At 41.7% G+C, this 24,955-nt stretch overlaps 1 protein-coding gene across 3 annotated transcripts in view; it reads left to right on the top strand.

Moving 5' to 3' along the window:
* KCNAB1 (potassium voltage-gated channel subfamily A regulatory beta subunit 1) overlaps nt 1-24,955 on the top strand; it is a gene marked incomplete at both ends in the record, with an annotated part of 412,699 nt that overhangs the window by 17,274 nt on the left and 370,470 nt on the right. The window contains one exon of one of the 3 annotated variants that reach the window (XM_079704947.1): nt 13,204-13,445. The exons of the other annotated variants lie outside the window; for them this stretch is intronic. Coding sequence (XP_079561073.1) covers nt 13,204-13,445 — 242 coding nt within the window. Of the gene's footprint in view, nt 1-13,203; nt 13,446-24,955 lie in introns of those variants that run through there. 3 annotated transcript variants of the gene reach the window in all.

Below are 24,955 nucleotides of genomic sequence, written 5' to 3'. Positions count from 1 at the left end.
AATATGCAGGAATTTTTGTGCATGTGAACCAGCAAAGAGGCAGGTAGGAAAGGGGCAGCAGAAAGAAGTGTGTAGTCTGTAGCTCAAAAACAAAGTTGACTCTTTCCTGGGCTAGGAATCAGCTAAGCCAATAAGTTACTAGTAACAGGGAGAAAGTTGGTGAGAATGGTCAAGATAATATTCCTAAATGCAGAAAATAATTCACTGTTAGGCCTCGTTCATTTGACATTGTCAGAGAGTGAAAATTTTCAGTCAAGCGATTTTCCCCAGTACCTGAAGCTTTCTAATTTAACTGTCAAGAATTTATTTTAACTTTTTAAACCTGAATAAGCAACTTGACACCTCTAGTTTATCTCAATAAATGTCAACTATTGTGCTATGTTAAAGTGTCTTCAGGGACTATTAAGGTCTATAGAACTATGTGCCTTGAAAATTAGAGGCCTTGTTTTGCTATTTTATTTTTAAATGTTGGCTTCTGTATTTTTCCCCCTCCGTGACTTTTTCTGTATCCTTACCTTGCTGTAAATTTTCCTGGCGACTGTCAGGATGCCTACCTCTAATAGCCCTTTTCATCTAATTTGCTATCTTTGCTGAGGAATGGGAAATAAGAAAATCTGTCTTACTTGAATTATGATCAAGAAGGAGTGGGTTTATGAATTGAGGTACTCTCCCAAGAGGTTTGAAATGTGGGCATTGTGATATCTTATTTGTTCATTTGTAGATTCTTGGCAATGTTATATCTAACAAGGTTGCTAAAAAGGTGACCTCTAAAAAAATTCAGTTGTGTTTTTTAACATCTTTATTGGAGTATAATTGCTTTACAATGGTGTGTTAGTTTCTGCTTTAAAACAGAGTGAATCAGCTATACATATACATATATCCCCATGTCCCCTCCCTCTGCATCTCCCTCCCACCCTCCCTATCCCACCCTCTAGGTGGTCACAAAGCACTGAGCTGATCTCCCTGTGCTATGCAGCTGCTTCCCACTAGCTATCTGTTTTACATTTGGCAGTGTATATATGTCCATGCCACTCTCTCACTTCGTCTCAACTTACCTTTCCCCCTCCCCATGTCCTCAAGTCCATTCTCTATGTCTGCGTCTTTATTCCTGTCCTGCTCCTAGGTTCTTCAGAACCTTTTTGTTTCTTTTTGGATTCCATATATATGTGTGAGGGTATGGTATTTGTTTTTCTCTTTCTGACGTACTTCACTCTGTATGACAGACTCTAGGTCCATCCACCTCACTACAAAGAACTCAATTTCGTTTCTTTTTATGGCTGAGTAATATTCCATTGTCTATATGTGCCACATCTTCTTTATCCATTCATCTGTCGATGGACACTTAGGTTGCTTCCATGTCCTGGCTCTTGTAAATAGAGTTGCAATGAACATAGTGGTACATGACTCTTTTTGAATTATGGTTTTCTCAGGGTATATGCCCAGTAGTGGGATTGCTGAGTCCTATGGTAGTTCTACTTTTGGTTTTTAAAGGAACTTCCATACTGCTCCCATAGTGGCTGTAACAATTTACATTCCCACCAACAGTGCAAGAGGGTTCCCTTTTCTCCACACCCTCACCAGCATTTATTGTTTATAGATTTTTTGATGATGTCTCTTCTGACTGGAGTGAGGTGATACCTCATTGTAGTTTTGATTTGCATTTCTCTAATGATTAGTGATGTTAAGCATCCTTTCATGTGTTTGTTGGCAATCTGTATATCTTCTGTATATCTGTTCATTGGTGAAAGTGGGATGTTAAAATCCCCTACTATGATTGTGTTACTGTCAGTTTCCCCTTTTATGGCTGTTAGCATTTGCCTTATGTAATGAGGTGCTCCTATGTTGGGTGCATAAACATTAACAATTGTTATATCTACCTCTTGGATTGATCCCTTGATCATTATGTAGTGTCCTTCTTTGTCTCTTGTAATAGTCTTTATTTTAAAGTCTATTTTGTCTGATATGAGAATTGCTACTCCAGCTTTCTTTTGATTTCCATTTGCATGCATATCTCTTTTCATACCCTCACTTTCAGTCTGTATGTGTCCCTAGGTCTGAAGTGGGTCTCTTGTAGACAGCATGTATACGGGTCTTGTTTTTGTATCCATTCAGCCAGTCTGTGTCTTTTGGTGGGAGCATTTAATCCATTTACGTTTAAAGTAGTGATCGATATGTTTGTTCCTATTACCATTTTCCTAATTGTTTTGGGTTTGTTATTGTAGGTCTTTTCCTTCTCTTGTGTTTCCTGCCTAGAGAAGTTCCTTTAGCATTTGTTGTAAAGCTGGTTTGATGGTGCTGAATTCTCTTAGCTTTTGCTTGTTTGTAAAGGTTTTAATTTCTCCGGCGAATCTGAATGAGATCCTTGCTGGGTAGAGTAATCTTGGTTCTAGGTTTTTCCCTTTCATCATTTTAAATATGTCCTGCCACTCCCTTCTGGCTTTTGGAGTTTCTGCTGAAAGATCAGCTGTTAACCTTATGGGGATTCTCTTGTATGTTTTTTGTTGTTTTTCTCTTGCTGCTTTTAATTATTTTTTTTTGTATTTAATTTTTGATAGTTTGTTTAGTATGTGTCTTGGTGTGTTTCTCCTTGGATTTATCCTGTATGGGACTCTCTGTGCTTCCTGGACTTGATTGACTGTTTCTTTTCCCATATTAGGGAAGCTTTCAACTATAATCTCTTCAAATATTTCTCAGTCCCTTTCTTTTTCTCTTCTTCTTCTGGGACCTCTATAATTCAAATGTTGGTGCATTTAATGTTGTCCCAGAGGTCTCTGAGACTGTCCTCAATTCTTTTCATTGTTTTTTCTTTATTCTGCTCTGCAGTAGTTATTTCCACTATTTTATTTTCCAGGTCACTTATCTGTTCTTCTGCCTCAGTTATTCTGCTATTGATTCCTTCTAGAGAATTTTTAATTTCATTTATTGTGTTGTTCATCATTGTTTGTTTGCTCTTTAGTTCTTCTAGTTCCTTGTTAAATGTTTCATGTATTTTCTCCATTCTATTTCCAAGATTTTGGATTATGTTTACTATCATTACTCTGAATTCTTTTTCAGGTAGACTGCCTATTTCCTTGTCATTGTTTGGTCTCGTGGATTTTTACCTTGCTCCTTCATCTGCTGTGTGTTTCTCTGTCTTCTCATTTTGCTTAACTTACTGTGTTTGGGGTTTCCTTTTCATAGGCTGCAGGTTCGTAGTTCCCGTTGTTTTTGGTGTCTGCCCCCAGTGGCTAAGGTTGGTTCAGTGGGTTGTGTAGGCTTCCTGGTGGAGTGGACTTAGGCCTGTGTTCTGGTGGATAAGGCTGAATCTTGTCTTTCTGGTGGGCAGGACTGCATCTGGTGGTGTGTTTTGGGGTGTCTGTGACCTTATTATGATTTTAGGCAGCCTCTCTGCTAATGGGTGGGGTTGTGTTCCTGTCTTGCTAGTTGTTTGGCATGGGGTGTCCAGCACTGTAGCTTGCTGGTTGTTGAGTGGAGGTGGGTCTTAGCGTTGTGATGGAGATCTCTGGGAGAGCTTTTGCTGTTTGGTATTACGTGGAGCCGGGAGGTCTCTGGTGGACCAATGTCCTGAACTCGGCTCTTTCACCTCAGAGGCACAGGCCTGACACCTGGCTGGAGCACCAAGACTGTGTCAGCCACACGGCTCAGAATAAAAGGGAGAAAAAAAGAAAGAAAGAAAGAAAGAAAGAAAAGTAAAATAAAATAAAGTTATTAAAATAAAAAATTATTAAAAATTTTTAAAAAGCAAGCAAGAAAGAAGAGAGCAACCAAACCAAAGAAGAAATCCACCAATGATATCAAGCGCTAAAAACTATACTAAAAAAAACAAAAACAAAAACGGGACAGACAGAACCCTAAGACAAATGGTAAAAGCAAAACTATAGAGACAAAAATCACACAAAGACACATACACGTGCACACTCACAAAAAGAGAAAAAAGAAAAAATATATATATATCTATATAAAAAAAAGGAAGAGAGCAACCAAATCAATAAACAAATCTACCAATGATAATAAACTCTAAATACTAAACTAAGATAAACATAAAACCAGAAACAAATTAGATGCAGAAAGCAAACCCCAAGTGTACAGTTGCTCCCAAAGTCCACCGCCTCAGTTTTGGGATGATTCGTTGTCTATTTAGGTATTCCACAGATGCAGGGTTCATCTAGTTGATTGTGGAGATTTAATCCGCTGCTCCTGAGGCTGCTGGGAGAGATTTCCCTTTCTCTTCTTTGTTCGCACAGTTCCCAGGGTTCAGCTTTGGGTTTGGCCCCATGTCTGTGTGTAGGTCACTTGAGGGTGGCTGTTCTTCACCGAGACAGGACGGGGTTAAAGGAGCAGCTGATTCGGGGGCTCAGGCTCACTCAGGTGGGGGGAGGGAGGGGTACTGAGTGCAGGGGGAGCCTGTGGCAGCAGAGACCGGCATGACGTTGCACCAGCCTGAGGGGTGCCATGTGTCCTCCCGGGGAAGTTGTCCCTAGATCACGGGACCCTGGCAGTGGCGGGCTGCACAGGCTCCCGGGAGGGAGGTGTGGGTAGTGACCTGTGCTTGCACACAGGCTTCTTGGTGGCTGCAGCAGCAGCCTTAGCGTTTCATGCCCATCTCTGCGGTCCGCGCTGATAGCCGTGGCTCGCGCCCGTCTCTGGAGCTCCTTTAAGCAGCGCTCTTAATCCCCTCTCCTCGCGCACCAGGAAACAAAGAGGCAAGAAAAAGTCTCTTGCCTCTTCGGCAGCTCCAGACTTTTTCCTGGACTCCCTCCCAGCTAGCCGTGGTGCACTAACCCCTTCAGGCTGTGTTCACGCCGCCAACCCCAGTCCTCTCCCTACATCCAACCGAAGCCCGAGCCTCAGCTCCCAGCCCCCTCCCACCCTGGCGGGTGAGCAGTCAAGCCTCTCGGGCTGGTGAGTGCTGGTCAGCACCGATCCTCTGTGCGGGAATCTCTCCGCTTTGCCCTCCGTACCCCTGTTGCTGCACTCTCCTCTGTGGCTCTGAAGCTTCCCCCCCGCCCACCCCCATCTCTGCCCGCGAAGGAGCTTCTAGTGTGTGGAAACCTTTCCTCCTTCACAGCTCCCTCCCACTGGTGCAGGTCCCGTCCCTATTCTTTTGTCTCTGTTTTTTTTTTTTTTTTGCCCTACCCACGTACGTGGGGAGTTTCTTGTCTTTTGGGAGGTCTGAGGTCTTCTGCCAGCATTCAGTAGGTGTTCTGTAGGAGTTGTTCCACGTGTAGATGTATTTCTGATGTATTCGTGGGGAGGAAGGTGATCTCCACCTCTTACTCCTCCACCATCTTGAAGGTCTCCTCAGTTGTGATTTTATTTGAATCAACATTGGAATCTTTGGGAAAATGCCAAAAGCTGTACGTGCCTCCAGTTGAAGTTTATCTTGGAATAACCCTTAAAGACTTTAGAAAAGCAAACCATGTAGATGCAATTTTTCAAAATGTTGATGGGACACTTGTGCTCTTAATTGTATAAATTTCCCCAGCTGAAAAGAACATTCTATCATAAATAAAGTAAGCAAAGTGAAGCTATTCATTTGTCTTCCACGGCAGAAGCACAGGGCGAGTTTTTCAGCAGATTGTTTTTCAACAGAATTGCCTTGGCACTTCAGTCAGTGATGAAACATTTACTATTATGATGCAGTGAAATGACATTTCAAGAGGCAAGGTAGTACATGTGGGGCTTCAAAATACATAAACCAATTTAGCGTAGTTAACTCTGAGGAGGTAATATTGTTTTCCCCATTTTTCTGAGGAAGAAACAGAAAACTCAGAGAGCACTCACATCACACAGTAGTACATTGTTGGGCAAGGCTTTAAACTCCTGTCCGTCTGGCTTCTAAAGCTCCTGGAAACTTGTACTTTATTCCAGTCCTTACAATAACTGACTTTTAATGTTGCCAATTTACCTGCATGTTTCTTTCCTCATTGGTAAAACAAGAGAATTGAAACAGCTGATTTCTAAGATTTCTTACAGTTTCAGTAGAATCATAGATTTTTTAGATTAATCTTAAGTGCCCAGAAGAAGATGATGAAGAGGTAGATTGGTTCAGACAGAATGATCCCAATAAGACCTCTCAGCAGTGTGTCGTATCACAGCACTGAAACTATACATTTTTAGGCCTTGGTTTGTTGCTGAGGTTTACCTATAGGCCTCCCAGCCTTGTCTCGGACAAGTTTTAGACCCTGAAAGAATAATGTGCAGAAGACGATGGATGGGCCCGTTGGCAGAGCAGGAGCAGTAACCGCAGAGGTGAGGGATTCTCTGCCGCTTTCAAATCTGCTTTCTGAGTAGATGCTTAAGGAGGGATGGAGGGATTTCTCGCCAGATGAGGAAGAAATCAACTTTATCCAGATAATCTTTCACGTCTCTTTAGGAAGGAGAAAGTGAAGAGGGTAGAGGCCGTAGACCCATATTTAAAGCCATCCTGTCCATTTTGCAGTCATGTAACCCATAGCATTGAAATCTCCTGAAAATTGTTGCTTGCATAGTCTGTCCACATCGGATGCATACAGCCAGGCCTGCTGTTCACTGCAACACAAGGGCATCATCCACACAGGCTGCAGTGTCGATGGGCAATCCCTGGAGTTGTGCAATGCAGCAGGTGCTATAACAACAACCACTGTTCATTCTGTGCCAGCTATTCAAATACCATATTCCCTTTAATCTTTGCAACAGCCTGTGTTGTAATATGGTGAGGTGTATTTTCCAGAGGAAGAAATGGCACTCAGAAAGTGCCCATGGTCAATCCACTACTGTGCTGTAGGGGTAGGAATCGAACCCAAGTCTTCCTGCTTTCACAGTCCATGCTCTTTCTACCATACTCCGCCCCAAATCCGTGGAAATTCTCCAAGCCAGGCCAAAGCAGACTGGGATAAGGGGGGAATGTGCTCTTAGTATTTTGGAAGCATTGCTTCAGTGATGATTCGACAGCATGTGACCACAATACTATCCTGACCTCAAACCTTCTGTGGCTCAACATTACTTAAAAAGAGAGTGTGAAGCCCATATAATAGGACTAAGGCCTCACCTCCCACCTTGCTTCCTCCTCACCTACCTCTTCTCCAAGGCACTCTGTGTCCCCAGTGGCCATCTCTCAAGGCATTTCTGGCCACAGAGTGTGCTTTTGCACATTGCGGCCCCATTGGCCACTTCCTTTGCATTAGCCTTAGAACAAAGTCCACGTTTTGTCATCTTTTGGGACACTTGCAGAAAGAGCAAGAGAGTCACACCCAAAGTAGTGAAGGGAGACTTGCTCCAAATGCCAAAATTCAAAGATGCTTTCTGGTTGTAGATGTGGGTCAGTGTGGGATAAATGAAGGTGCAGTGAAATACCAAGGGTCAGCCCTGCCCACAAGCCCTTTAGTCAAGGAAGAGACCCGAAGACCTCGTAGCCCTTAAGTATGCTTCTGTTTTTCCTAAGACAAGGCTACAATGTATATATCTATGCATATGTTAGCAATATGACAATTACACCTCGGGGAAGGGTTGTTTTTATGTTGTAGTGTAATAGTGTATAATATACGAGCTGCGGGGATAAGGAGAAGAGATAAAGTGGGCTGAGACTGAGGTGGAGGTGCTGTCTTTGGGAGCTGAGGCTGCCTTAACAGGGGCTCTCCATTATTCCCATGCTGTAACCCCATGCACTGAATGTATGTCCCCTCCCCAGTCCTGCTGGGACTGTTTTATTCTATTCCTAAATACATTTTGGCCTAAAAGGAGGTAAGAGGGATTGTCTAGAAAAGGTCCAATCAATGATAAACAGACTTTCAAGATTAGCCTTCTTGCTTGATTGCAAACCTCTGAAAGAACTCCCTCCACCCTTCCAACCCCTTCCCTTTCCTGCTGCTGTCACTGACGCTGGGTTTCCATGTCTCCTCACTGCTTGCCGGTATTGTAGCTCATAGTGCACTGCTCTGTAGCCTTTACTGGTCTCCCTCCTCCCCTCTACTGTGAGCTTCTCGCAGTAAAGAGCAAAGGTAATGTTTTCTTCATTGTGTGGTGTTCATACCACCCGCACATCTTTAACTGTGCTCTCACCACATACAACTAGACCTGCAGGGAGCTCTGGCAAAGGTGAAGAGAAGATGGTAATGACAAGAAGAGAAACTTCTCTGATGGTTCTCAGTGGGATTGGAGGCAGACGTTTCAGTCAGGTGACTGCTTTCTGTCACAGCATCACCTGCAGAGCAAAAGGACGTAGTTCCCATAAGTAATCGGAGTGGGAAGGCAGGGTCGGATCTGTGGTCTGGTGTCTCTTGTCTCAATTCATTTGGACAGAACCAGCAGTCCTTCACCCCAGCCATGGAAACACAGTCCCATTCCCCTGGCCTCACTAGCTCCTGCCTCGGTTTTTAACTGTAGTCCAAGACAATTTTTAGATGACTGTACCCTGTCCATAAATCTAGGATACGGTGTTTAATAAGTCACCTCTTTAGCCAACAAAAGTAAATAAATACAATTGGTATATTCCAAGAATAATAGCATCAATCTCATGGGCCTGGTATCTTAGAGAACTAGCTAATAATTCATTGAGTCAACACAGGAAGGGTCTTCATCTCTGCAGAATGTTTAGCCCAAGTAATTTTTAAGACTCACAGGACATCAGATCTAGAAGAATCTTAGAGATTACTTAAGTCTGAGCCCATAAAAAAACTAAGGGGACAGAGAGGTCAAGACCTGCCCAAGGTCACACAGTTATTTATGAATGCTGAGCAGGTGTGGATAAAGCCTGTTCACCATCCAGGGCTATGTGAGCTTCTATTTGTGACTTCTAAGTCCCAGGGCCTCTTGCACCACATCAACAGAACATGGTCGGAAGCATCACTCTCATCAGTTGGCCATGTCATTTTTCCCACACTCTGCTGACCCTGGGTTTGCATAATACTTAAAGATTCTGAACAGTATGTAATAATTATCATCCCAAGACACAGAAAGACAGAAAGACAGACATTACCTGTCCCCCTAGCTGCTCAGAGCCATTTCTTATAGTCTTATACTTGTCATTTAAAATTGATTTGCGTTTGCATTGACAGCCAAAAGGACACACAGTTCCCTTATATAGTTTCTACTCCCCATCTTCAAACTGGGACTTTTTATGACAGTTTTCAACTTTTAGAACTTAGTGAAAAGAAACTTCAGTTTCAGACAAATACTGGCTTTCTCATCCCTCTCTCCTCCCTTGGGCCTGGTTCCATATTCAGAGGGCAGAAAAAAACATTGAAGGGGGCTCATGTCTCATTATTCATGACTGCTCTTCTAGTTCACCTCTGTTTCTTCCTTGGCGGGAACTCCACTGGAGGAACCACTTCTGTGGCTGATTTAACCAGTGGCTAGTGTAAGTGATTGAACAATAGATACAACTTTACTTGGGAATTTGAGTTTCTCTTTAACTCTGTCCTGCTGCCTGATTTCTCTTCTAACTTTTCTGGCCTTCTCTTTGTAAGCTTTTATTTCTCTCTTGAGGCTCAGAGCTTTGGCTGCTGGGGTGAAAATGGAAACAGATTGACAAGGGGAAAGGTAGCTTTGGGGAATTTAAAATTCAAGCAAGTAAACCATTAATATCTTTGAAGTGTCGATCGTGCGCAGAACACCATGCTGATTATTATGGAGGTCGCAAGCTTTTGCCAGATACGGTCGTCCCTCCCCTCAAAGAGGAGTAAGTCTAGAGGGGGAGTTAGATGTGCACTTGCAGGAGGAGGTATCTAATACTCTGGGGCAACATATTATCATTCTGTGTTTCTCAAGGTAGGTACAAGTACCACTGGTGGACAAGGAGATGATTTTAGTGTGTACACAGATAGGGCATTAAATAAATTTGATTCCAATTGTGAAGGTGGTATATTCCAGTTTCAATTTCCTCTCAATTCTTCTGATAACCTAAAAAAAAAAGAGAGAGGAAAAAAAGAAAGTCTCAGATCTGTGTTAAAATACCTTAAATACCTCTCTAACTCCTTTTAATCTTCTCAATAAAAACCGAAAAGATAGGACATTTGGACACCAATAATTTCCACCTACAATTTAATACTATTCCTCATTTTAAATTTTATTTATTTTTTACAGTTTGCATCCTATTTTATTACAAGTGATAAAGTTTTTCTTTTTGTGATGCTTGTAATATAATGTTTCCTTACTGAATGTCTTAGTTAGGGTTGCTATAACAAATTACTATAGAGTATGTGGTTTAAGCAACAAACACTTACTTTTCATAGTTCTGGAGGTTAGGAAGTCCAAGATCAGGGTGTCAGCATGGTCAGGTTCTGCTGAGAGCCCTCTTCCTGTTTTACAGACAACCATATTTTGCTGTGTCCTCATATGGCAGAAGGAGAGTGAGTTAGCTCTCTGGCCTCATCTTGTAAGGGCACTAATCCCATTCATGAGGGCTCCACTCTCATGAGTTAATCACCTCTCAAAGACCTCATTTTCAAATACCATCACAATGGAGATTAATTTCAACACATGAAAATTTGGAGGGACACAAACATTCAGTTCATAACATTTAGGTTAAAAAACACAAGCTAACTCCAAACAGTAAATAAATAATGGTACAGGTGTTACAAAAATATGGCAGAAACCATTGGGGATGTGCAAATGTTTGGGAACAGTTTAGAATTGTTAAATGAATGCCTTAGAAGTGAATTGCAAGATGAATTTCAAGGAATGATTGTATACCAGGGGCTGGGATCTCGGGGAAGAATTCCTAGAGGAGGTGAGCTTTAAGGGAACATTTGAAGGGACTGGCTAGAAGCCAAGTGAGCAAAGATATGGTGATTGGTGGGCTGGGAGCAGGAAGCCTGTTGAACTGGATGAACCATTCATGTCCAGGAGTCATGGTTGGAGGAGAGTCACAGCTGGAATCACAAGGTGGAAGGACCTTATATGAGGAGACTCTTTGCTTTTTTTAAAACTTTTTATTTTCAGATAATTATGGACTCACATGCAGTTGTAAGAAACAATACAGAGAGACCCCATATCCCCCTTAGCCAGTTTCCCCCAATGATGACATCTTACATAACTACAGTTCAACATCACAATTAGGAAATTGACAATGATACAAGCCATTGAACTTATTCAGACTTCACTCATTTTACATGCACTCTGTGTGTGTGTGTGTGTTTGTGTGTGTATTTAGTTCTATGCAATTTTAGCACATGTGTAAATTGGTGTGTCCGCCACCATAGTCAAGACACATAACAGTCCCAGCACAAGAAAGCCTTGTCTACCCTTTTATAGCCAGAGGCACCTTCCCTGCCTTCTTCCCTCTCACCTGGCAACCACTAACTGGTTCTCCATCTCTATAATTCTGTCAGTTCAAGAATGTGATATAATTGGAATCATACAGTGTGTAACCTTTGGCATTGGCTTTTTGTCATTCAGCATAAGATTTACCCACAATATTTGTATCAGTAGTTCATTCCTTTTTATTGCTGAGTAGTATTCATAACATGGACATACCATGGTTTACCATTCATCCTTTGTAGAAAATTTGGGCTGTTTCCAGTTTGGGGCTGTTATGAATAAACCTTCCATGAACATTTGTGTACAGGTTTTTGTGTGAACATAGATTTCATTTCTCAAGAGTAAATTTCTATTTCATATGGTAAGTTTGGTGTGTTTAGCTTTATAAGAAACTGCCATACTCTTTTTGGAAGTGGTGGTACAATTTTATATTCCTACCAGCAGTTTATGAGTGATCCAGGTTCTCTGAATCCTTGTCAGCATTTAGTGTTATCATTTTTTTTTTTTTTTTTGCGGTACGTGGGCCTCTCACTGTTGTGGCCTCTCCCATTGCAGAGCACAGGCTCCGGACGCGCAGGCCCAGTGGCCATGGCTCACGGGCCCAGCCGCTCCGCGGCATGTGGGATCCTCCCGGTCTGGGGCACGAACCTGTGTTCCCTGCATCGGCAGGCGAACTCTCAACCACTGCGCCACCAGGGAAGCCCCAAGTGTTATCATTTTATTTTAGCTATTTTGATAGGTGTGTAGTGATATCTCATTGTGAATTTAGTTTGCATTTTCCCTAATGGTTAATAATTAAACATCTTTTCATGTGCTTATTTGCCATTCCTCCTCAGTGAAATGTTTGTTTATACCTTTTGTCCATTTGCTCATTGGATAGTTTATGCTTTTATTCTTGAGTTTGAGTTTTTGTTTCTTTATATGTTCTAGATATAAGTTCCTTGTTGGATATGTGATTTGCAAATACTTTCTCTCAGTCTGTAATTTGCTTTTTTCATTCACTTTACAGGGTCATTCACAGATCAAAAGTTTTGAATGTTGATGTGATACAATCTATAATTTTTTCCTTTTATGGATTGTGCTTTTGGCATCAAGTCTAAGATTCTTCTCTTAGCCCTAGTTCCTGAAGGTTTTCTCCTAAGTTTTTACCTAGAAGTTTTCTAGTTTTACATTTTACATTTATGTCTGTGATCCATTTTGAGTTAATTTTTGTAAAAATGTGAGGTTTTAGTCAAGGGTTCATTAATTTTTTTTTTTTGTTTTTGCTTATGAATGTCCAGTTGCTCCAGCACCATTTGTCAAAATGCCTATGCTTCTATTGAATTGCTCTTGCATCTTTGTCAAAAATCAGTTGGGCATATTTGTGTGGGTCCTTTGCTTTTTAAAGTCACCTTATTAATATTTCCTATCATTTGACTGTAACATCTGAAAAAGAAAAATGTTAGTGGGTCTTTCACCCAATTGAATCATGTCACTAGTATAATAAATATTTGATTATGGAATATTTGATGATTTAGAGAGGTCTCATTACACACTCATGAATCATCCCCAAGGCTTATGAGAAGAGAATATTTGGCCTATCTCCCACCAAAATATTTCCTTTTACCTAAATAGAAAGACATGGGGAAGGGTGCCCATACTTTTTTTTTCCCCAGGGCCAATAAGAGGTTGCTTAAGTTCGACTTTGTAAACTTTACAGGGACAAGAAATGCGATTGGCCTTGGTCAGGCTTCGTTTTGCACAGGCTTTGGCAGGGACTTATAACCAGCAGAATAACCAGCAGTTCTGCCAGGAGCTTAGGAGCCTGCTCGCATACAAAAACGATAAGGGACATCTAAGGAAAACAAGCTGCTACCTTTTAGGGACACACCAAAGCTAGATAACCCAAGATAATCATAGCAAGATACAGCCAGTCTTAGAGCTAGTTACTGTGAAGTTATCTTTGCTTCCTTGAGTTTTTGAAGCATGCATCTGTATAAACCTGCTTGTGCAGACATCCCCAGCCCCAAGCTGGGTCTGCCCAAATCCAGCGAATCGGCTCTGAAATGTAGATGGCACCTAGCAGTAACAAAGCCTCCGCCTCAGGCAGCCTGTTGGCCTGTTAGGCCCAGTGGAGCAGCGGAACGGAAATATCTGGAGAAGTTTTTACGTGTCCATGGAATTTCGTTGCAGGAAACCACCAGGGCAGAGACGGGCATGGCTTACAGGTACTTGCTGGTTGCAATGTTATCCAACCAGGGCACTGCACTGAAGTCAGATGTTGTTGTTATTAAAGAAAGAAGGATTGAAATAGCAAAAAAAAATACTATATAGCAATAGGAAAAGAAAAATGAACGCAGTGAGCCCTCTTCTTGGGCTGCCGTATTTTTTCAAGCTTTAATTTGTCCACTTTCTCTTCGCTTGAAAGATTACATAAAGATAGTCAAATTCACCTGTGGAAGTTCCCAACCTTGTGCCATTAGAAATGTCTTTGGCTTGATACTTAAGCAAAAGTATGTGATTTAGCAGGTCATAATGAAGAATGGGTGCTCTCTTCTTCTTAAGGGAATTTATAAATTAAGACTAGAATTTTTTTAATGCTGCCTGGCCTTCAAGGCTGTTATTTTCTTTTAAGCCTGAATCATGTGGTTGTGCTAATAGCTAATAAAGTAGTTCATGAGGCTGAGCAGATTCTTGAAATGACAGCACTTTTTATCAGTGTAGCCCAAGATAAATTACTGGTTGTTCTCTAACCTTCCAATACCATCATTTATTCTGTGAAAGATTAACAAAAGGGAGAAATTTTTTCCTAGTATGGGGTTGGATGTATAATCTTTTAAGATTGCTCTGGAATGGGAAGATCATTCTTTTTCTGAGCAATTATTGTTCAAACCTCTATAAGATATGTCTGTGCTTAGCTAAATCACCCAGCTGTACCCGCACAAGTACTTCCTTGACAAATGCCTAGAGTTTTAAATATCCAGGAAGCTGAGCAAAAGCTGTTCAGAAGGACAAAGGTGCTGGAAACTGAAAACAAAAACAAAAACAAAAAACAAAACCCCAAGCCCTTAGCATTTATAAAGAACAGTTGTCTTAGCTCAAGTCAAAACTTCCAGTTCACAGAATAAGATTGTTTCTGCATAGACAAGATGTCCCTAAATTATTTTATTTTTCTATAATCAAAAGGTCTATTTTAATGCAGTACCTACTGCTCTAGTTATCAGCTAGTTTGATTAATAAAGCAATTTGCAATGAGATAGCTCATCTCTGGAGAGCAAAGTATTTCACACAGACTCTTTATGCAATAAAGGGCTCCTGCAGAAGAGGAATGAACTCTTCTAGGTTTATAGGGCATATAAACATAAGACAGCTCACCCCATCATGCTTTAGAAGTGGAGCCTAAGAAGAATCCAACAACCTTTCCAAGAGAACCTATGGCTCCACACCCTGGGATGGAGGAGGAGATGATGTCATTCCTCACCCACCTTTCCTGAATCTGTCTTTACTAGAAGGAGCTGCCTTCTCTCTGCCTCTCCATATTCTCTCACTCTATTCTCCATGCTTTCCTTGACCCTCAGTGGTAATAGTGGTGGAATATAGATCTGGTGAAGATGGACTGTTTCACTGTTTGAAAAACAATCTTGTCTTTGCATCTTTGTCCCAGGATGGGTGGTATCACCATGAACACTTTTATAAATCTTCAGAGGGCAGGCCTCTTTCTCTTAAAGTCCTGGTTTGAATATGTACTACATATTTTGTGATGTGTGCCAGTGTTCAGACAAAGATATGTTCTAGGACAGTGTTTTTTAAGCACTTATGGAGCACAGGAATGCTCCCTTCAAATAGGTAAGAACAAAGGTGTCCTAGTTGAGGGTGGGGGCTTGGAGCCCACCTGCTTGAGGGGAGCAGTCATCCCAGCCTGGTTTCCCAGGCACACCTACAGATCCCATCCTCTGCATGGCTTGAGAGTACAGTTCTGAGGTGACTCTTCAAGATGCCTTGGAGAGCAAGGCTGGCAGGTCCTTCTCACAGAGGCAGGCTCTTAGGCAAGCATATGTGCCACTAGACCACATTCTAGTAAGAAATGGGACTTAGAAGATCATTGTTCCTAGATCAGAATATGAGGAGAGAAAGTACAGTTAAATAGATACTTGGCCCCAGAAAATAGCCAAGGCTTTGAATTATGATGAACATGCTATTCTCTGCCACCTCTTCCTGACACATGTCACCTTTACCCCTCCCCACTCCTTTCTCCAAATGTCCATAGTACTTTGTCTATTCTTTTTTCAAGGCACTTATTAAGTATCCTTATTTAAAACATTCTCCTTTAAGCATTAGGGATGGATTTTTAAGGAAGAGTATCCAGGTTCTCTTGGTTCCTGCCCAACCTGGCTTTTGACCTTGACTTCTTATAGGCATAGTTGGGGTTAGGTGAGGAGACTTTTATATTCTTCTTTACCTTGGTTTCCACCTCCCCCCAAGACCATGGCTATGTTAAAAGACCTCATTCAACCTGCCTTTTCTATTTTCTTCTTTCTGAAGGGTATTATTTCATGTGTAGTGGAAAGAGAATGGGCTTTGGAGTTAATCAGGCCAGAGTTCAAATCCCAGCTCTTCTGCTTTACAAACTGTGTGACACTGGGAGTCATATAAGTAGGTGTGACATGTAAGTTCCTAACACACAGTAGGTGTTCACTAAATGTAGGTTCCCTTCCTGCTTATTCTGTGTCTCCTGTCAGTCATTCTGGGGGCAGGGGATGTAAGCCCCCTATAGCTGAAACATACAAATGGATAAGATAGAGTATTCTCAGAAAGAAAAGAAAGAATTAAAAACTTTGCAGTAATAACCCTGTGAATATGCTAAAAATCATTATGTTGTACTTTAAATGGGTGAATTGTATGTATGTAAATTATATCTCAATAAAGTGGTTAAAAATAATAAGAGAAGGTTTTAAAAAATCTGCAGTAATTCACAATCTGTGTAGGTTTCCATGCTGAGCTTAGAATTCTGAGAGGTCTGGAAGAGCCGGGTAAGCTGTTTTCTCTTCCTAATTTGGTCAGATGCCATTGCAGCCTTCAGCCCAATACCAGCTGCTTGGGTCCCTCGATCATCTGTGAGAGAGCATTATGTTGTGTTTCCATGGAGACTTGGTTATATTTCTAACTAAGGGTGACCAGGGGAAGAAAAAAAATCAGTAAATATGCAAACACATGTATCAACTGAAAAGAAATGCGAGGAAATTGTTTGAATGTGGTGTAAAAAGTGCCAAGTTGCTGTGTCGATCCTTCTGTTGGCTTAGAATTTTCAGCAAAAATAGAAGTTTTTTGTGAATTCATTTTTTAAATATCTATGAAATAGTCACCCAAGAGGTTCCTTCAGTTATTTCTAAGAGGCTATCTCTATTACAAAGCATTGAACTCTGAGCCAGACAGTGAACCTGAGCTTGGGTCAAAGTAGAAGTACACTGAGAATTAGTTTTATGGACAAAGCACAGAAACAATCTAGATGGAGTAAGGATGCAGTAGACACCCAGCTTTGAAGCAATTTTATAATACATAAGCCAGGAGGAACTCAAATGGATGTAAAATGAAGGTCTAATCCAAGGGACCCCAAACTTTTTCTGTAAAAGGCCACATAGTAGATATTTTAAGATCATGGGCCACATCTGCCTTTGTCCTACCTGCTGAACTCTGCCCTTGTAGGTGGAAGCAGCCATCGACAATAAGCAAAAGAGTGGGTGTGGCTATGTTCCAATTACACTTTACTTATGGATGCTGAAATTTGAGTTTCATATAATTTTCTCATACCACAAATCTTCTTCCTTTTTTTCCTCCCAAACCATTAAAAAAAACAGCCAATCTTATCTTACAGACCATATGAAAACAAGTGGCAGGCCAGATTTGGCCAGTAGGCCATAATTTGCTGACCCCTGGTCTAGAAAACAAAGCTTTCAGCTGTACAGACTATTTGTTGTGTTTATTTATTTATTTTTAAACCTCCTTGTTTCCAGAGGTATTTAAGGTGCCCAACTGCATATGATTCAGAAAGATAAAAATAAATTAAAAAAGAGGTAATTCACTGGTGGTCCAGTGGTTAGGACTCCGTGCTTTCACTGCTGAGTTCAATCCCCTGGTTAGGGAACTAAGATCCCACAAGCCGCGTGGCATGGCCAAAAAAAACAAAAAGAGGATGAGACCTAGAAAAATTAAGAACAGGAAAGGAAGGCAGCCTGGGGTGACTGAGGGTGACACGGGCAAGCCATGCCCTTGCACCTGGATTTGGCTCTGTGCTTTCCAGTAGCACCAAGCTGGGAAGAGGGCCATGGAGCTCTTTACAGAAGTCTCAGAGTCCTTTAGGTGAACACGAGCCAGCTGCTCAGGGATGGAACACTTCTCTCTGATGTGGAGATCAGAGAGAAAGTTCTCTCATGGTTCTTCGTTGTGTAATTAATATCTTCAAAAAATATCCTTATAGTAAACACAGCAGTGGGATTCCTCGGGCTCTTTCTCATGGGGCCTCTAATATTAAAAAGGGGCATTATATAAAATAACAATTCAGCAAAAGCAAGTGGGTGTGGTAGAAGAAATGACATTGGTTTAATAGAAACTGCATCAATTAGTTTGAAATTATTTACACTTAAAAAATTCCCCAATAATAATGACACAGATTTTGCTATTTTATAATGACAGGGCTTGTCCAGGTTCATGGAATGAAACAATTGTTTCTCACATTTAAAACAAATGCTATTTGCCAACCAAAGACAAAATTTTCTATAGGCTTGAGCAGAAGGTGGGAGGGGACAAAAGAAGAAAAGGAGAGGTAGGGCGAAGTTTTGGAATTATTGATGTGGGACAGACCTCGGAGATAATCTGCTCCAATTTCTGGTCTTACAGCTGGAGAAAACTGAAGCTCAGAGATGTTGTGTTTCCAGCCAACAACAAAGCCCTTGTCCTTTGGGTCCCAGTCCAGTGCTCGCTCCATAATCCATATTTATTCCCAGCCCTCCAACCCCCATCCCACCCTATGCCAACACACACCCTCACACACACACCCCACACCATACACATGCCATACACACACACCACACACACAGACACACCCCTACCATACGTACCCTCACATACATCACATATACATACACACCCACATATCCCCTTAATCCACACACCACACACACATACCCATACCCACATACCACATATACACACCCCCCACACACTCCATATCCCCACACACCACACACACACACACATCACATACACAAACATACACCCATACACCACACATACACGTACACACACACCCACATACCACACACACACACCTGCACCCACATACCACATATACACACCCCACACACACTCCATATCCCCCCACACCACACACACACACCCCACACATCACATACACAAACATACACACCCACACACCACACACACACTCCATATTCCACACACACCGCACACTCACATCCCACACAGCCCCCACACACCTCCTCCCCTCCCCACACCCCCCTACACATTCCACATCCCCCCCACACACCACACACCACACGCCCTGCCTCCCGGGGATGCTGCAGTCCCCCTCTAGTCCAGTCTTCCAGGCACTGCTCTCATTGCTCTGCTCTGCAATCTGCCTCAATCCTACTTCTTGGCACACTGGCCCTCCATCCCTGTCCTGAAACATCGAGTCTCACTCATCATTGCTTTCTCCATCTAGAATATTCTCACACGTCACCCTTGCCAAGACAAATCCAAACTACAGGCTCTCCCTTCTCTCTCACAGAATGACTTGTCTTTGTTCCATATAGTTTGGATTGTTTGTTTGTGTGTGTGTGTGTGTGTGTCAAAAGTATGCTGTTGTCACCTTGAGGAGAACAACTAGAGCTTGTACTATTTTGCAATCCTCCTGTGCTTTGCACTTAGATAGCGTGTATTGCTACTTTGAGGTATATGCATTCAGAAGTTGGGGAACAGAAAGAAAGACTCCAAAGACAAGTAGGAATGTCCCTTTCCCCCATTTATAGTGCTCTAGCCCCGTATTTTCTCCTGTATCTTAGATACAGTATGTTACTTAGCCTTGCTGAGTCTCAGTTTCCTCTTTTGTAAAATGGGCCTAATTCAACTTACCTCATGACAATGTAAGAATTAAATGAAGTCACATTTATGAAAGTGCTTAGCTCACTGCCTGCCATGGTGGGAGCCTAACAGGGTTTCCTCGCTTCACCTCCTTCTTAACCAATCCTAGGAATCCATCATTTAGTCATCTTTCAGAGATTGAAAGAAAAAGGGTGTGGTGTTGTATCTAAAAAAGAGAGAGGGGCAGAAAATAAACACGTGTAATTAAATCTTGCACAGTTCTGAGCATATCACTCTCCTTTCTTCACTTGCTTACATACATTCTTTTTTTGCTTCTACTATTGGAATATATTCTCAGGATCTATTGAGAAGGTTTTTTTTTTCTTTTTACTTCACACATGGCTTCCTATGTAATAAAAACAGCCTCAGGAAACATTGGAATAAGTTACTCTCCAAGTGGTGTAATAGAATGATAAAAATCATCTTTTATCAGTCTGTGTATTTCCAGTGCCTAGCATTGTGTCTAGAACAGAAATATTTGAAACAGAATGAAATTAAAAGGGCTAAAATACCCACTGGTACCTTCTAGTACCTCTCCCATTCACTTGCCACACTGCCTGAGAATTTCTTCAACTAGAAGCTCCAGTTCTCCTGTTAAAATGGAGGTGTGTAATCTAAGCTAATAGGCAGCAGAGCAAGAAGGAAACAGGACATCGGCCAGGCCGATCTGAAAACAGAGAAGATAGGAAAGAAGGTTCTAGACTGGAACCAAGGGGCAAGCTTGGGTGTCGGGGCGTGGCACAGTGGTACAGGGGCTGTGCGGGGACACCGGCGGGCAGGCCTGAATAAGAGGGCGGGAAAGCTAGAGAGAAACCTCACTCACCTACCAGCTTGTAACAAAGGTGTCCTGGCAAAGTGTTTGAAAACATTCATTAACTGATAGAATTTTCATTGATCTCTAAATGAAGATTCTAATGATAAGTAAGAACTAGTTTTCGCTCTGAAAACTCTTTCCCTGGGTTCTGTCAAAGTGAGAATGTGGTGTCCTGGCTGGAGGATTTGAAGACCACCTTCCCCCCAGTGCCTTTCTCTGATCCTCTGATTCCTTATCTATGAAATGAAAATGCACATAAAGCCCTCCTCCCAGGATAGTGCTATTCACGCAGAGTCACATAGTGGAAGCTTAGGAAAGACTATCCCCCTCCTGACTTTTCCGCTTTTCATGATTTCCATGACAGTGTGGAAGTTGAAAATTATTTTTGTTCCTAAATTGAACTCACTGTCTTCCTCCCAGCCACCCCCTGCCCAACCCTCCAAACCCTCCTTCACTGCATACTCCGCTGACCTACTTTTTTCATGGAACGCTTGGCACACTCAGACCTGCTTGAAAAGTAGCTATGGCCATGGCCATGAAAATCAAAAGCCTAGAAAAAAATGCTAGCTGAGCAGGGGGTTGTATTTTCCACATTAAAAAGAAAAAAGCCTACATGAGTTATTTTAGACTGGCCTCATTTTGGTCAGTCTCGGGGCCTGTGCTAATTTTCTCTGAGTCCTCTGGCTGTGGCTCTCCTGGCATCAACTGGGCTAGAGGAATGTGCAGACACTGAGATGGTCCAGGCTCAGAGCCTATGTGACTACTTGAAACCGTAAGAGCCTGCTGGTAAAGGACCTAGAAGGCTTAGTGAAAGGGGCCTGTTCAGAATGGGGCCGAATATTTATTTACCATTGAACGGAACAGAAGTTCTAAAACGAGTATGTTTTAGAAGTGTCAGTTTAGATAGAAAATGCTTTAAAATTTAAGCAAAAGTGAGAGATGAGTGCCCCTTGGATTTGAAATATTATTTTCATTCTGTTTTGAAATTTCCACTTGTGGTTTTCCAGAGGGAAATTTGCTTTATGCATAATGAAAACACTGGAAATTCAGGGCTCAAGAACAACACTGTGTTATATGAATACTCCCTTTCTCATATAGGAAAAATTTGCAGCAGTTTCATATTAAAAACAAAGCATTTTGAGACCTGGTTTTCCTGCACAAGGAACAACTGTGAGTCAAATATATTTTTACCCAAGGGAAAAAACCAAAAAAACAAAACCTCTTCCTAAATTTCTCTGCAGTGCCTGTAAGTGCCACTAGGATGCACTATTTCATTAAAAAAATGAAGTGCTTCATTCAGTTCCCTGAACCACAGAAAGCAGAAATCTTTTAACTTTTTCCAGACAATCCTAGACCAGAACTTAAACTTGAATCTGTATATTTCCCTTGATTGTGAAAATTAAGAAGCACCTCTTTTTACATCACAATGGGAAATCTTCTATAGTGAGAAAAAGTAAGAAGTTATGACCAGTACACTTAGGATTCTGAGAATCTTGTAGCAAGGATATGTTATCATAACCTAACCCAGTTAGATTATTTGATAGAGCAAATTTTCTACGTCTGGGAGTTTCCAAGAATGGGATTCTGAACCACACTACAGACCTCTGTGGGTGACTGGTGGAGAAAAGAAAGGCAGACATGTCATCCCCTTGGCCTTCCTTCAGAGAATGTTCTGTTGATGTCTTCTGCCCCAGCTCAGGTGAAAGCATCTTGTCGCACAGTTAAGATGGAGCAGATGTAGTGAATCTGGAAGGATTGTGTTGTCAGGATTGCCTGGGAGAAGTCTGGCTCAGAACCCACGAATGTTCTTAGAACCATGACCCTGCAGGTCTGGCTCAGCACCAAATTAGAATGTGGTCGAATAATGGTGCCCTTCCTCCTCTGTAACCAGGGCTCGTTTTTGCTTATCATGGGACACCTCTCCACGCCTAACACTTTAGCCTCTCATCAGTGATTCCTCTGCCTTGCCCTTAGCTAGTTATCAACTGATGTTCCCTAAGATTTCAATTATACATTTTGTGATGTGCGCCAATGTTCAGATGAAGATACATTCCAGGACAGTGTGTTTCAAACAATTATGATGCAGAAAAACACATGAAGGCAAAGCGGTCCCAGTTGAAGCTGGGGTCCTGGGGTACCTGTAAAATATGTCATATCCAAAGAAACCTCTAACGGTGGAAGTTCAGGTAGTAGAGGAGCTATTTTTAGACAACCTGTCTAAAAATCAGATTATGAAAAAAAACCTTTTTTATTTGAAAATAATTTCAAACATACAGAAAAATTGCAAGAATAATATATAGAATATCTGTAGCACTTTAATCTTTAATATATTGTTAACATTTTGCTCCATTTGATCGTCTTTTTACCTGCTTGCTTTCTGCATCCTCCCCCCACCTCCAATGTATTTTTCCAAGCCTTTTGAGAGTAAGTTACATCCATAATAGCCCTTTACCCCTCAGTACCTCCTAAGAGTAAGGATATTCTTTCATACACCCCCAAGTACAATTACCAACTTCAGTCAGATTTACCTAGTTTTTATCTGATCTACTGTCTGTATTCTCATTTTGCCAGCAGACACAATAGTGCCCTTTATAGCAATTTTTTTACTCCACCAGTACTGCATCTAGTTCAGGATCACATATTGTATTTTGTTGTCATGGCTTTTTCATTTCCTTCAATCTGGCATAGTTCGGACTGGAATTAGTTTTAGCATAGGGAGGAGGTCAGTGGGAAAGAGGGTGGTGACTAATTGCAGTGTCTGCTTTGGGTTGGGAGGTGGTGCTATGGTGCCAACACAATCTATAAGTTCGGCCCGAAGGCCTCCTGGCTACAGCTACCAATTCCGCATCGAGGACTGTGTCTTCCACAGCTCCCCAACAAGGCCACCACATCGTCATCTTGACCTTTAGGTTCAAAGCTGAGGTGGATCTCAAAGACATACTGACCTAACTGACCTACATAAATTCAGTCCCCTGTGTTTATCTGCTTAGCACTTCTGCTGCGGGGCGTGCCCTGTGGGGGGCTATTGAGAATTACCAGGACCTGAGTGAGGTCCTCTGAGCACTGACAGGCAGGGAGGGCAGGCAAGGCCAAGTATGCGATTACCTGGGACTCTCTAGCCTCCAAATCAGGCACCCATAAAGCTTGGCCAGGGAACCACCCCAAGAAACTAAAGCAGCAGCCAAAGGGAGAGGCCTCTTCCAAACTGGCTGCAGAGCAGAAGAGTGTGGCTTCTGGCCACACATCCTGGTGAGCCCACTGGGAGAGGTGGGAGTAGCTGAGAGGCCACAGCAGCCAGGGAGACACAGGCTCTCAGTGGGTCACGTGGAATATTTTTAGCTAAGGGAGTTTTGACCCAATTGTCTATTTTTCCCTCCATGATATTCCTTTTAATTTGTTAAGGCAGAATGAGATAGAAGCTCTGAAAATTGTAGAGTGTGGGTGCAGAATGTGCAGCTCATTAAGTATCTAAGCTCTTGCTTTAGCATTTGGGGGGTCTGTAACAGATCACTGATTCACCCTGCTTTTGAAATTTTGCAGCATTCAATAACTCAACACACAGTGACAACATGTGCATTTAGAACCTGGTTATGGCTTTTAAAAGGAGCTATGATTGCTTCTTGACATGACCATTGTGTAAGACCAGAATCTCTATGCATAATTTCCCAAAAGGTTAATCCTTGCTGTAACATCTTTGTAAAATTCATCAAATTAGCACCTCCTTCCTTTACCCCTATTTTTGCTCTTACCACTCTTTTTTTTCCCCTTATGTTTTATGGCTCTAATGTCTTATTTCAAAAGGTCTTCCCCATAAAAGATATGTCTTTCCGCAATGTATTCTAGCACATTTATGGTTTCATCCTTCATATGTAAGTCTCTATCACAGCTCAAAGTTCTTGTATGAGATAGCAACTTAAATTTATACTTTTAAAATTCCCAAAGTCATTTTTGATAGCCTAAATTTCCCCCACTGATTTGAAATTACAACATATATAGCCCAAATATCAGAAAAGCTTACCTTATCTTTTGCGCATCAGATGAAATGGTCTTGAACTGGAAACATAGAATTCCTTCTACTCTCCAGATATTCTTGTGGAAGTTTCTGTTCTTCTAGTCGTTTTGGGCTTAAATTGAATGACCTCAGTTTTTGTTTGTCTGAAAGAAAATTGTATTTAGTTTTCTTTTTCTTCTATTTTTTTTTCCTCTTACCACTTGTATTTGTTTGTTTCCGTATTGTTTGTCTCTTTCACTGGAGTGTGAACTCCAGGAGGACAGGGATGTTATTTGTATGGTTAATTGCAGAATTCCCAGAATCTGGTATCTAGTGTAAAACTCAATAAATGTTTGCTGAATAAATGAATGATTAAGCAAGAGTATGAGGAATAAGCCCTCATTTTTCACTGGCAGACAATCTGCTGGATTATCAGACACAGAGGGTTGCTCCACCAGACTTTCCATCCACAGCCTCCTTGCCACTTACTTCCCAACCTTCTCTCTTTACTGAAAAGATCCAAAGTGCCCTCATTTGTTTTAGTGGTACTTGGGGGACAGCATTGTTCTCATAGGAAATAGGTCCTTAAATCTTGGATGTTAGAATCCTTTGAAGCTGCCCATTATAATGTCATAAGTCCACTTTATTGTTTCTTCTCCTCAGATATCCATCTCGTTTCACTTTCCATTTACTCAGTTACTTCACTCTATTCACAGAGTCTTCACTGTACTTTCCTCCAGAAAGTTCTCTGTGATGTCACTGTCCAGTCCTAGTGGAGTCCTGGGTTGTGACCA

The sequence above is a fragment of the Hyperoodon ampullatus genome (assembly GCF_949752795.1).
Source record: "Hyperoodon ampullatus genome assembly, chromosome: 5".
In the NCBI taxonomy this organism is placed as follows: domain Eukaryota; kingdom Metazoa; phylum Chordata; class Mammalia; order Artiodactyla; family Ziphiidae; genus Hyperoodon; species Hyperoodon ampullatus.
Note: the sequence above shows the minus strand (reverse complement) of the source record. Positions and strands in the feature narration are given on the sequence as shown.